We start from the raw sequence: 13,837 nt of genomic DNA on the forward strand, positions 1-13,837 counted from the left end.
CCAGCACTTTGGGAGGCCAAGGCAGGAGGATCGCTTGGGCCCAGGAGTTTGAGATCAGCCTGGGCGACATAGCAAGACCCTATCTCTACAAAAACTGAAATATTAGCCTGGTGTGGTGGCATACGCCTGTGGTCCCAGTTGCTCCAGAGGCTGAGGGAGGAGGATTGCTTGAGTCTGGCAGCTTGAGGCTGCAGTGAGCCATGATCACACCACTACACTCCAGCCAGGCCGCAGAGTGAGACCCTGTTTCCAAAAAAAAAAAGACAAAAAAAGTGTAAGAATAGAGGCCGGGCATGGTGGCTCATGCCTGTAATTCCAGCACTTTGGGAGACTGAAGTGGGTGGATCACCTGAAGTCAGGAGTTCAAGACCAGTCTAGTCAACATGGTGAAACTCTGTTTCTACTAAAAATACAAAAATTAGCCAGGTCTGCTGGCACGTATCTGTAATCCCAGCTACTTGGGAGGCTGAAGCAGGAGAATCACTTGAACCCAGGAGGCAGAGGTTGCAGTGAGTCGAGATTGTGACACTACACTCCAGCCTGGGCAACAGAGGGAGACTGTCTCAAAACAAAAATAAACAAACAAACAAAAAAAACAAACAAAAAAAGAGACAAGGGCTGAGCATGCCAGAGTGCTTCCTGTGGCAAAGGTGGAGTCTAGGCTTACCCGTGCATTTCCCCTCTAATGCCAAAGCTTGGGCGATGGGGTTATATGTCTTGAAGAAGGAAAACATCAACATCCAAACACACCCAGGCCCAGCCGGCTGTGGGAGGAGCCAAGAGCCTCTGTGGCTCCTCCCTGTGCCTGGGAGGGCCGAGTCCCACCTGCTGGGCTGCTCTGTCCTGGCAGGTACAGCAACATCTTTCATGTCTTCATCCGCATCTCGAGAGAAGAGGGCCTGAAGACCCTCTACCACGGATTTATGCCCACTGTGCTGGGGGTCATTCCCTACGCCGGCCTGAGCTTCTTCACCTATGAGACGCTCAAGAGCCTGCACAGAGGTAAGGAGAGCTGGGGGCATGGGGAGGGGACGTTCAGGAAGCATTCCCTGGGGACCGCAGCTCCACCTGGGTCACATAGACCTGGAGACTGGGCAGAGTGGGGTACGACCCCTGGATGGGGCAGGCTGTAGACCCACATCCAAATCGGGAGAAAACACACTGTGTCCAGCCACCACTGAGGAACCTGGACTCACTGCCTGAAATGCCTATGTGAGAGGAACTCTGGCCAGTGCCATGGCTCATGCCTGTAATCCCAGCACTTTGGGAGACCAAGGTGGGCGGATCACTTGAGGTCAGGAGTTCCAGACCAGCCTGGGCAACATGGTGAAACCCCGTCTCTACCAAAGATACAAAAAAATTAGGCATGCAGTGGAATGATCTCAGCTCACTGCAACCTCTGCTTCCCGGGTTCAAGCCATTCTCCTGCCTCAGCCGCCGGAGTAGCTGGGATTACAGGCTCCCGCCACCACACTTGGCTAATTTTTGTGTGTTTTTAGTAGAGAGGAGGTTTCTCCATGTTGGTCATGGAGAAACCCTGTCTCTACCAAAAATACAACATTAGCCAGGCGTGGTGATGCATGCCTATAATCCCAGCTACTGGGGAGGCTGAGACAGGAGAATGGCTTGAAGTGGCGAGGCAGAGGTTGCAGTGAGCCGAGATTGCGCCATTGCACTCCAGCCTGAGCAACAAGAGTGAAACTCCGTCTCAAAAAAAAAAAAAAAAAAAAATTATTTCTCGAATTTGAGTGAAAGGAGCAACCCCGGGGATGAGGCAGTGGGCGTGTGGGTGCGCATGAGTGCGAACACACGTGGGGGTGCAAGTGCATGTGTGTATGTGCACGCAGGTTGCTCCTAGGGGTGCAAAGGTGCGCGCGCACGGGTGCGGGGTGCACGCCCCCTCGCGGCGCCCTCACGGCCCTCCCGCCCCTTGCCCTGCAGAGTACAGTGGCCGCCGACAGCCCTACCCCTTCGAGCGCATGATCTTCGGCGCCTGCGCTGGCCTCATCGGGCAATCGGCCTCGTACCCGCTGGATGTGGTGCGGCGGCGTATGCAGACGGCCGGCGTCACCGGCTACCCGCGTGCCTCGATCGCCTGCACGCTGCGCACCATCGTGCGGGAGGAGGGCGCCGTGCGCGGCCTCTACAAAGGCTTGAGCATGAACTGGGTCAAGGGTCCTATCGCCGTGGGCATCAGCTTCACCACCTTTGACCTCATGCAGATCCTGCTGCGGCACCTGCAGAGCTAGGGTACCCTGAGCTGCTCTCAGGACGGTGGACCAGTGACCCCTTTGTATTCTGGGCCCACGGAACGGGGGGGCGCGCTTGATTCCACCTCAGGAGCCACATGAGGCGCTTTGTGGAACGAGAAGGTGGACCGGAGGAGCCTGGGCTCAAAGTCCAGGTCCAAACGCAAAGCTGGCGGCCCTGGAAGTGCAGTGTTGGGGCGATGGTGGTGGGGGTGTCCCGCAGCCCCCCTCCTCCTTCCTCTGCAGAGGCTGGCGCTGCCTGCCGGAGGTGTTGCCCAAAAGGCCCTAGTGGGGCGTGGTCGGCTCCACCTCCTGATCCTGTGTGTCCTCCGACATGCTGCTGATTCTAGTGACCCCTGTCCCCACCAGGCTCAGAGCCAGACCGCGCCTGGCCCTTCTTGTTCTGACTCCAGGTGCCTGCCCGGCCTCCGGGGTTGCGGGGGCGCCTTTCCTGCAGGCGGACCCTGCCCTGGATGGGGCCAGCCTCGTGATCAGCTTTGGTCACAAATGCAGCCCCTGGACCACCCCACCCTGCCGGCCCTGCCTTCTTCAGTATTTCCCACGTGGCCACGACTCCTCAGTCACCAGAGCCTCCTGCTGGGAACAGTGTCCCCCAGAGCCTCATGTCTGTCTCTATCCTAGACCCTGCAAGCAGCTGGGTCCTCAAGAGCACATCTCCCCCTAGGGTTGCCTGCCCACCTGCTTTGTAACCTTCCCAGGAGACTCACGCTTGCTCTGCAGCAGGGCTCGAGGCCCAGGCCATGACATGGAACTGCCTCAGGTTTGGGTCAGACCTGCAGCCTGGGGCATCTGCTGAAATGTAAGCGCCCAAGCCCCCCGCTTTGGCCCAGAAGCTCCTGCCCCCTGGGCCCAGCGTCTCAGTGCCCCAACCCTCTGCCCAGCTGTGGTATCCAACGGGTTCCTGGGTCCCCACTTGAGCAGGCATTTGGCTGGGATATGGAGCAATTTAAAGCCCACAGGAGTTGTTCAGTTTCTATGAAATGGAGCACGGGGCACCTGGTAGCCTCGATCTCCCCGAGTGGGAGCCTCATGACAGAGTATAGCCTGGGGGTGGGGAGGTGAGGAAGAGCTGAGGTACCCAGGGGAGGCTAACTGGTCTCTCAGAGAAGTCCCCCAGGGCCCACCGGATATCACAGGGACTCAGAAACACCCTTCTTTTTTTTTTTTTTTTTTTTTTTTTTTTTTGGTTTTGGTTTTCAACTTGGCTGACCCCGGGTCTATGATCTATTGACATTGAACCCCTGACCTGGTGCCAGGGTGAGCGTAACGTGAGTGTTGCTTTCCACGGCTGGCTCAGCACACGCTGTGTGAAGGGATCTGAGCTTGTTCATCTCCAGCTGTGACTTCCATTTCTCCCTTCCTTCTGTCCTCCTCCTGTTCTTGCCTTGGACCTGTGGGTGTGCAGACCACTCTCTCTGCCTTCCTTGCATGTGGCCACCAGCCATCCCTGATCTCATCCCCAGAGGCCCAGGCAGCCTGTGATGGCTGTGAGGGGTTGTCCCACTGGGTGGGTATCCTTTACCCAGCACTCAGACTTGGCAGGAGAGGCAGGGCAACCCTCACAGGGAGATGAGAGGGCACCCAACTCACACAAGCATGTGACAGCAATAGGGATTGGGGGTCTGCCCCAGGTGGGTGAGACCAAATGGGTGGATTTGGGGCCACAGGCTAGGCAGGAGAGACAAGGCGTAGATGGGAGGGTCCCCCAGGCCCTGCTGACCCCAGTGTGTCTCCCCGGAGATGGCTCCCAGCTGAGTGGGACCTGGCAGGAATTGGGACAGTGCTGTCCCCCACCCCTGCACACAGCCAGGCCCTCGAGGCTCTGTGGTCACTCGCCTCCCTGCTAGTCTCTGGTCCTGGTCTGGAGTTATATTTTGATGCCATGAAGACACTGTTTATATCTAATATTTATATATTTTAAAGATTTGTGCCAAGAGAGTATATTTAATAAAAATATAAATGACTTCTTCTGCTCCTGGCTGTTCTTTGGCTCTGACCCCACATCTTCCCCCATGAACCCCCAAACAGGGTTGAAGTGTTTTTGAAACATATTTGTGATAAACGTTCTGAATAAAAGTCTTGAATAAAGTTTTTAAATGCTATTGTTGTTTGAATTAATACATACCACAATTTTCCAAAAACACCAGCTGTCTACAAGGGCTTACAGTGAAAACTAGGTGAACAGTTCCCTCCGCAGGGGGCCTCCTGTGACCATTTTCTCCTGTCTCCTCCCACAGAGATTCTGTGCATACACTTGTCCCTTTCAGGATATATGTGGCCACCCACAAAGGCAGGAGGGGCCGTCTCCAGCTGCATCCAGCGCAGCCCAAAGTCTCATGGACTTGAACACGGCCTTCCTTCCCAAGCGCCCTGCACTCTGGGGCTGGCTGAGGCTTCAGGTCTGAACATCAGTCACCATCTGCAGGGGCAGCCACCGCAGGGTCTCCAATGGCAATCCCGGCTCACTTCGCCTGCAGCCCATTGGCCAGAGCAACTTGCAGGGCCCACCCACCACCAGGCCAGAAGTGGGAGCCTCTGCGTGCCCAGAGAGGAGAGGTGGCTGGGCCAGCACAGGCCTGGTGCTCTTGTTGGGGTGGGAGTAGGAACAAGTTCCACTGTGCTGACCCCCCGCTGCTCTCCAACCTGCTCACGTGCAGCAGGATTTCTTTTGAGTTGGTCTGTGTTGTACATACTGTTTAGCAGCTATGCAGTTTTCTCCTAGAGGATTCCCATGGTAAAATTCACCAAGGTGGGTGCGGTGGCTCACGCCTGTAATCCCAGCACTTTGGGAGACTGAGGCAGGTGGATTGCTTGAGCCCAGGAGTTTGAGACCAGCCTAGGCAACATAGTGAGACCCCCCATCTCTACAGAAAAAAAAAAAAAAAAAAAATTAGGCCAGGTGCAGTGGCTCATGCCTTTACTCCCAGCACTTTGGGAGGCCAGGGGAGGTGGATCGCTTGAGGTCAGGAGTTCGAGACCAGCCTGACCAACATGCTGAAACACCATCTCTACGAAAAGTACAAAAATCCCAGCTACTCAGGAGGCTGAGGCAGGAGAATTGCTTGAACCTGGGAGGCAGAGGTTGCAGTGAGCCACTGCTCTCCAGCCTGAGTGACTGAGCAAGTCTCCATCTCAAAAAAATTTTTTTTAATTAGCCAGTCTTGGAGGTACCAGCTACTCAGAAATTCACGCATCCCTTATGTTACCAAACCAGGCTCGTTCTGCCCATCAGTACAACAGAGATGACAGGTTTTGTAGCGAAGAGTTGATTCACGAGGCAGCCAAGTGAGGAGAAAGGAGAACAGATCTCAAATCTGCCTCCCTGAAGATGGGGTTTTAGGGATATTTAAGGGATAGAGGAGCAAGGTGGTCAGAGACACGGGGAAAAGTGGGGCAGTCGGGGAACCGTGTATGCGTAGTCAAGCTTCATGGGTTTTCCATAGGATGCATTCCATAGGATGCGTGTTCACCAAATGACATTGTTATCATGATCTGAGGGTGTAGTGTTTGGCCTTCTAACGTCAAAAGGTCACCACCTAAATACACACAGGCCGAGGTGAAGGTTTGGCTCTCAGCCCATTTGAACTGGACAAGAACTGATCCTGTTCCTGAAGAACAACTTAAGCAACCATTACCATGGTGGCCCATTCATAGAGATGTTATCTATAAGGGAACTAGTGGGAGTTTTTTTTTTTTTTTTTTTTTGGGGGGGGGGGGGTTTGTTTTGTTTTGTTTTGTTTTTGAGATGGAGTGTTGCTCTTTTTGCCCAGGCTGGAGTACAGTGGCACGATCTCGGCTTACTGCAACCTCCACCTCCCGGGTTCAAGCGATTCTCCTGCCTCAGCCTCCTAAGTAGCTGGGACTACAGGCGCCTGCCACCCAGCTAATTTTTTGTATTTTTAGTAGAGACGGGGTTTCACCATGTTGGCCAGGCTGGTCTCAAACTCCTGACCTCAGGTGATTCACCCGCCTCAGCCTCCCAAAGTACTGGGATTATACGCTTGAGCCACTGTGCCCCTTCCTTCCTTCCTTCCTTCCTTCCTTCCTTCCTTCCTTCCTTCCTTCCTTCCTTCCTTCCTTCCCTCCCTCCCTCCCTCCCTCCCTCCCTCCCTCCCTCCTTCCCTCCCTCCCTCCTTCTTATCCTTTCCTTTCCTTTTTTTTTTTTTTTTGAGACAGGTTCTCTCTCTATTGCCCAGGCTGGAATGCAGTGACACTACCATGGCTCACTGTAGCCTCCAACTCCTGGCCTCAAGCAATCCTCCCACCTCAGCCCCCCTAGGAGCTGGGACTATGGGTACATGCCACCACACCTGGCTATTTTTTGTATTTTTGTTTGTTTTTTTTTTGAGACGGAGTCTCGCTCTGTCGCCCAGGCTGGAGTGCAGTGGCGCGATCTCGGCTCACTGCAAGCTCCGCCTCCTGGGTTTACCATTCTCCTGCCTCAGCCTCCTGAGTAGCTGGGACTACAGGCGCCCGCCACCGCGCCCGGCTAATTTTTTGTATTTTTAGTAGAGACGGGGTTTCACCGTGGTCTCGATCTCCTGACCTTGTGATCCGCCCGCCTCGGCCTCCCAAAGATTTTTTGTATTTTTTTGTAGAGATGGGGGTCTCACCATATTTCTCAGGCTGGTCTCTAACTCCTGGCTCAAGTGATCTATCTGCCTGCCTTGTCCTCCCAAAATGCTGAGATGACAGGCATGAGCCACCACACCTGGCCTGGGAGGTTAGCTATATAGTGTTTAGCTGAGTGTCTTTTAACACTATGAGAGTTTATAATCAACTAAAAACAAGTGAGGTAAGTTAAGATTGGTAGGTCTAATCAGGTGAGCCCTCAGTTCTCCCTTATGGATGGGCAATTATGTTGTTAGGTATTGCCATGACAACGTGATAGCAATTTGGTGGGAGCTGCTGAACTCATCTGCACCCCGCCTCCGACATCCAGCCCAGATTTCTGATCTAAGTTCCATGTTTCACCCCAGTCCCCGAACCTTGGTCAACCCCTCCCCTCTCCCGCCCACCACTGTGGCATCTCCTAATAGTACAGAGGTGAGCCCGTGGACCTGTCTAGACTAGTGACAGTGAAGAAGATGTTTGCTAGCTGCGTCCAAGAAGAGCTTCAGGAGACTCTCGTCCTCTTTTTATTGAGATGGAGTCTTGCTCTGTTGCCCAGGCTGGAGTGCAGTGGTGCAATCTTGACTCACTGCAACCTCTGCCTCCCAGGTTCAAGTGATTCTCCTGCCTCAGCCTCACAAGTAGCTGGGATTACAGGCGCCCGCCACTATGCCCAGCTAATTTTTACATTTTTAGTAGAGAAGGGGGTTTCAGGATGTTGGCCAGGCTGGTCTTGAACTCCTGACCTCAGGTGATCTACCCGCTTCGGCCTCCCAAAGTGCTGGGATTACAGACGTGAGCCACCGCACCCGGCCACCAAATGCTTTTTGCTATAAGCAATTCCACCTAGCCTAGGCATCTCCTAAAGAAACACAGCACAGTACCCCAGGTGCAACCGACTGCTGGATGACTGAAGATAGGTGTGTAAGTAGCTTAACCTGTGCCCAGACGTGGGATCGCCCTGAGATAATTGCTCTACACTGCCCCCATAAGGCCCCCAGCAGGACTGAGCCTGGGTTGCCCACAGTGTGACCTGCTCATTGGTGCCCCCTGCAGGGCACCTTCCCTCCTCGTCTCAGCTCTCACCCGCCATGGGGGCTGCCTGGGGACACCTCCCAGGTAAACCACCAGCTCTGAGTCCTTTTGGGGTCATCTTTGAGGGGAACCTATCCAAAAAGGAATAGGAATGCCAGGTATTCCTGCAAATAGATCATATGGATTTACACCACATACTCTCACCCATCTTTGATCTTCCATAATCTGACAAGTAAAAAACCATATCTTGGCCGGGTGCGATGGCTCATGCCTGTAATCTCAGGCCTTTGGGAGGCTGAGGCAGGCAGATCACTTGAATTCAAGACCAGCCTGGCCAATATGGTGAAACCCAGTCTCTACTAAAAATACAAAAATTAGCCGGGCATGGTGGTGAGCGCCTGTAATCCCAGCTACTCAGGAGGATCGCTTGAATCCGGGAGGTGGGGCTGAGATGGCACCACTGCACTCCAGCCTGGGCGACAGAACACGACTCCGTCTCAAAAAAAAAAAAAAAAAAAAGATATCTTACCTGGTTGGTTGGCTTTTTTTTTTGAGACGGCGTCTTGTTCTGTTGCCCAGGCTGGAGTGCAATGGTGCAATCTCAGCCCACTGCAAGCTCCACCTCCCAGGTTCATGCCATTCGCCTGCCTCAGCCTCCCAAGTAGCTGGGACTACAGGCACCCACCACCACGCCTGGCTAATTTTTTGTACTTTTAGTGGAGATGGGGTTTCACCATGTTAGCCAGGATGGTCTCGATCTCCTGACCTCATGATCCACCCGCCTCGGCCTCCCAAAGTGCTGGGATTACAGGCGTGAGCCACCGTGCCCAGCCTTTTTTTTTTTTTTTTTTTTTTTTTGAGACAGAGTTTTGCTTTTGTTGCCCAGGCTGGAGTGCAATGGTGCGATCTCCGCTTACTGCAACCTCCACCTCCCGGGTTCAAGCGATTCTCCTGCCTCTGCCTCCCGAATAGCTGGGATCACAGGGCATGCACCACTATGCCTGGCTAATTTTGTAATTTTCGTAGAGACAGGTTTCTCCATTTTGGTCAGGCTGGTCTCAAACTCTCGACCTCAGGTGATCCACCCACCTAGGCCTCCCAAAGTGCTGGGATTATAGGTGTGAACCACCACGCCTGGCCTCGTTGATTGTTTTTTCTTCCTCAGGTCTAGCCTAGAGCTCTTTCCTTTTTTTTTTTTTTTTTTTTTTTTTGAGACGGAGTCTCGCTCTGTCGCCCAGGCTGGAGTGCAGTGGCCGGATCTCAGCTCACTGCAAGCTCTGCCTCCCAGATTCATGCCATTCTCCTGCCCCAGCCTCCCGAATAGCTGGGACTACATACAGGCGCCCGCCACCTCGCCCAGCTAGTTTTTTTGTATTTTTTAGTACAGACGGGGTTTCACTGTGTTAGCCAGGATGGTCTCGATCTCCTGACCTCGTGATCCGCCCGTCTCGGCCTCCCAAAGTGCTGGGATTACAGGCTTGAGCTACCGCGCCCGGCCAAGAGCTCTTTCCTTTTAAGAATAGCTCATTTGCAGGCCGAGTGCAGTGGTTCACACATGTTATCCCAGCACTTTGGGAGGCCAAGGCAGTTGGATCATTTGAGCTCACGAGTTCAAGACCAGCCTGTGCAGGATGGTGAAACCCTGTCTCTACAATAAATACTGGGCATGGTGGCACGTGCCTGTAATCCCCACTACTCAGGAGGCTGAGGTGGGAGGATGGCTTGAGTCTGGGAGGTGGAGGTTGCAGTGAGTCGAGATGGCACCACTGCATCCCAGCATGGATGACAGAACCAGACCTCGTCTCAAAAACAAACAAACAAACAAGCAAGCAAACAAACAACAGCTAATTTACGGCCAGGTATGGTGGCTCACACCTGTAATCCCAGCTCTTTGGAAAGCTGAGGCAGGAGGATCACTTGAGACCTGGAGTTTGACACCACCTTGGGCAACGTAGTGAGACCCTGTCTCTACAAATAATCTTTTTTTGATGGGACAGGGTTCTCACTCTGTCACCCAGGCTGGGGTACAGTGGCACAATCACAGCTCACTACAGCCTCAACCTCCCAGGGTCAAGTGATCCTCCCACCTCAGCCTCCCGAGTAGCTGGGACTATAGGCGCAGGCCATTGCGCCTGGCTAATTTTTGATATTTTGTAGAGACGGGGTCTTGCTATATTGCCCAGGCTGATGTTGAACTTCTGGGCTCAAGAGATCTGCCCACCTCGACTTCCCAAAGTGTTGGGATTACAGGCATGAGCCACTGCACCTGGCCCTCTACAAATAATTTTTAAAATTATTTTAATATTTTAAAAGTTGAAGGTTGTATTTGTTTTGTTTTTTTCTATGAGTTTCACTTCCCCTTTTCATTTTGTTTCAGCTTGTCTGGAAATGGTACATGCCATTTCTTCACCCATAGGGCTTCACAACATCAGCACTGCTGACATTTGGCGCTGATCAGCGTCTGGGGTGAGGCCATCCTGGGCACCTCACGGTATTAAGCAGCATCTCTGGCCTCCACTCTTCAGAAGCCAAGAGCAGCACCTCCACCCCTTGTGGTGACAACTAAAAAATGTCTCCAGACATCAACATGTGTTCCCTTGGAGCAGAACCACCGCCTCCGATGAGAGGCATGGATGTGGTGGTTACAAAGGATGCATCAACAAAAATTAAAATGTTTGGCCAGGTGCAGTGGCTCAGGCCTGTAATCCCAGTACTTTGGGAGACTGAGGCAGGTGAATCACTTGAAGCCAGGAGTTCGAGACTAGCCTGGCCAATATGGTGAAACCCATCTCTATTAAAAATACACAAAAAAGGCTCGGCACGATGGCTCACGCATGTAATCCCAGCACTTTGGGAGGCCGAGACGGGCGGATCACGAGGTCAGGAGATCGAGACCATCCTGGCTAACACAGTGAAACCCCATCTCTACTAAAAAATACAAAAAATTAGCCAGGCGTGGTGGCGGGCACGTGTAGTCTCAGCTACTCAGGAGGCTGAGGCAGGAGAATGGCGTGAACCCGGGAGGTAGAGCTTGCAGTGAGCCGAGATGGCGCTACTGCACTCCAGCCTGGGCGAAGAGTGAGACTCTGTCTCAAAAACAAAAACAAAAAACAAAGAAACACACAAAAGGCCGGGCACGGTGGCTCATGCCTGTAATCCCAGCACTTCAGGAGGCCAAGATGGGTGGATCACGAGGTCAGAAGATCAAGACCATCCTGGCTAACACAGTGAAACCGTGTCTCTACTAAAAATACAAAAAATTAGCCAGGCATGGTGGCGGGCATCTGTAGTCCCAGCTACTCAGGAGGCTGAGGCAGGAGAATGGCGTGAACCCGGGAGGCGGAGCTTGCAGTGAGCCGAGATTGTGCCACTGCACTCCAGCCTGGGTGACACAGTGAGATTCCATCTCAAAAAATTAAAAAAAAAATAAAAAATACACGCACAAAATAATTAAAATGTTTATCTTCCCTCTGAACCACACACAAAGACCTCAACCACCCCCTTCCATCTTTCCTATTTCATTATTTTTTTGAGACAGAGTCTTGCTCTGTTGCCCAGGCTGGAGTGCAATGGCACGATCTCGGCTCACTGCAACCTCTGCCTCCCGGGTTCAAGCAATTTTCCTGCTTCAGCCTCCTGAGTAGCTGGGATTACAGGCACCTGCCACCGCACCCGGCTAATTTTTGTATTTTTAACAGAGATGGGGTTTCACCATTTTGGCCAGGCTGGTCTCAAACTCTTGACTTCATGATCCACCACCTCGGCCTCCCAAAGTGCTGGGATTACAGGTGTGAGATACCACACCCGGCCGTATCTTTCCTATTTTTTTCTCATCGTGGTTCCGTCTGATTTTTCTCCTTACACTGCTTTTTGTTTTTATTTTTATTTTCATTTTTTGTTTTGGTTTTATATTTTTGAGACAGGGTCTTGCCCTGTCTCCCAGGCTGGCATGCAGTGGTGCAATCACAGCTCACTGCAGCCTCAACCTATGGGGCTCAATAAATCCTCCTACCCTGACCTCCTGAGTAGCCAGGAGTACAGGTGTGCACCACGACACCCAGCTAATTTTTGGATTTTTTGTAGAGACAGGGTTTCACCATGTTGCCCAGGCTAGTCTCAAACTCCTGAGCTCAAGTGATCCTCCTGCCTCAGCTGTCCAAAGTGCTGGGATTACAGGCGTGTGCCACTGTGTCTGGCCATATTTTCTTTTTCTTTTTCTTTTTCTTTTTTTTTTTCAAGACCAAGTCTCACTCTGTCACCCAGGCTGGAGTGCAGTTGCACGATCTCCACTCACTGCAAGCTCTGCCTCCTGGGTTCACGCCTTTCTCCTGCCTCAGCCTCCCGAGTAACTGGGACTACAGGCGCCCGCCACCACACCTGGCTAATTTTTTGTATTCTTTAGTAGAGACAGATTTTCACCATGTTAGCCAGGATGGTCTCGATCTCCTGACCTCGTGATCTGCCCGCCTTGGCCTCCCAAAGTGCTGGGATTACAGGTGTGAGCCACCACGCCCAGCCTGGCCATAGTTTCATTTTTTTTTTTAAAGACAGGGTCAAGCTCTGTCACCCGGGCTGGAATACAGAGGTGAGATGATAGCTCACTGCAGCCTCAAACTCTCGGGCCCAGTGGATCCTCCAGCCTCAGCCTTCCAAGTAGCTGGAACCACAGGTGCATGCCACCATGCCCAGCTAATTTATTTTTTGGAGAGACAGGGTCTCCCTGTGTCGCCCAGGCTGGTCTTGAACTCCTGGCCTCAAGCCATCCTCCCGCCTCGGCCTCCCAATGTGCTGGGATTACAGGGATAAGCCACCACACCCAGCCTGAATCCTTATTTTTAATATATTTTTCATTTTTATCCACATAACATAAGTACAAATTTCAGAAGTCAAACATCACTCAAAGGGCATCTCCTGATGCCTGTTCTGGGAGCCACTGCATGTCAGCTCTTTCTGTGGCTTTTCTTGAGACAGGGTCTCACTCTGTCATCGAGGCTGGAGTGCAGTGGCGTGATCACGGCTCACTGCAGCTTCAAACTCCCGGGCTCAAGAGATCCTTCTGCCTCAGCCTCCCACGTAGCTGGGACTACAGGTGTACACCACCATGTCTAGCTAATTTTTTTTTAATCTTTAGTAGAGAGGAGGTCATGGTATGTTGCCCAGGCTGGTCTCAAACTTCCTGGGCTCAAGCGATCCTCCTGCCTCGGCCTCTCAAAGTGCTGGGATTACAGGTGTGAGCCAGCATACCCAGCCCGATGAAATTTTTAAAAAAGAAAAATCTTAAACCCTTCTAAGTCAGGGAACTGTCTGTATACATCTTACTTATACAAAAAAGTTACATATGCACCTTACATTGTTTTTGTTTTGAGACGGAGTCTCACTTCGTCACCCAGACTGGAGTGCAGTGGCATGATCTTGGCTCACTGCAACCTCCACTTCCCAGGTTCATGCGATTCTCCTGTCTCAGCCTCTCGAGTAGCTGGGATTACAAAGTGCGTGCCGCCATGCCTGGCTAATTTTTTTGGTATTTTTAGTAGAGACAGGGTTTCACCATGTTGGCCAGGCTGGTCTTGAACTCCTGACCTCAGGTGATTGGCCCGCCTCAGCCTCCCAAAGTGCTGGGTTACAGGCGTGAGCCACGGCACCCAGCCTGCACCTTACATTGTAACACACATGTGCACACACCCCGGAGTCACAGCTACAGGACAACTTCAGAGTCCACGAAGGCCCCACGTCCCTTCCCTGGGTCACAAAGACCTCAATATGCCCCTCCCTGTGTGTGACCTCTATACAAAGTCACCTGCATACCTGTGGCAGATGCTGGCATCACCGTGGGCTCCCCGCCCTCCCATTTATTCAAACAGGTTTTCCCCTGAGGTTTCCCTGCCCGTCTAACCTTCTCCTGGCACTCCCTCATGAGGCAT

The 13,837-nt window shown here is 52.5% G+C and overlaps 1 protein-coding gene across 3 annotated transcripts in view; it reads left to right on the forward strand.

Annotated features, from left to right (window-relative positions):
• LOC105483946 (solute carrier family 25 member 42) overlaps positions 1-4,367 on the forward strand; it is a 50,143-nt gene extending 45,776 nt beyond the window's left edge. For all 3 annotated transcript variants that reach the window (XM_011745403.2, XM_011745771.3, XM_071087752.1), the window contains exons 7-8: positions 851-1,002; positions 1,942-4,367. In XM_011745403.2, coding sequence (XP_011743705.1) covers positions 851-1,002; positions 1,942-2,249 — 460 coding nt within the window. In that variant the 3' untranslated portion in view covers positions 2,250-4,367. The remainder of the gene's footprint in view (positions 1-850; positions 1,003-1,941) is intronic.
• Positions 4,368-13,837: the final 9,470 nt, after the last annotated feature.

This window comes from Macaca nemestrina, chromosome 20 (assembly GCF_043159975.1).
Source record: "Macaca nemestrina isolate mMacNem1 chromosome 20, mMacNem.hap1, whole genome shotgun sequence".
Taxonomy (NCBI): Eukaryota; Metazoa; Chordata; class Mammalia; order Primates; family Cercopithecidae; genus Macaca; species Macaca nemestrina.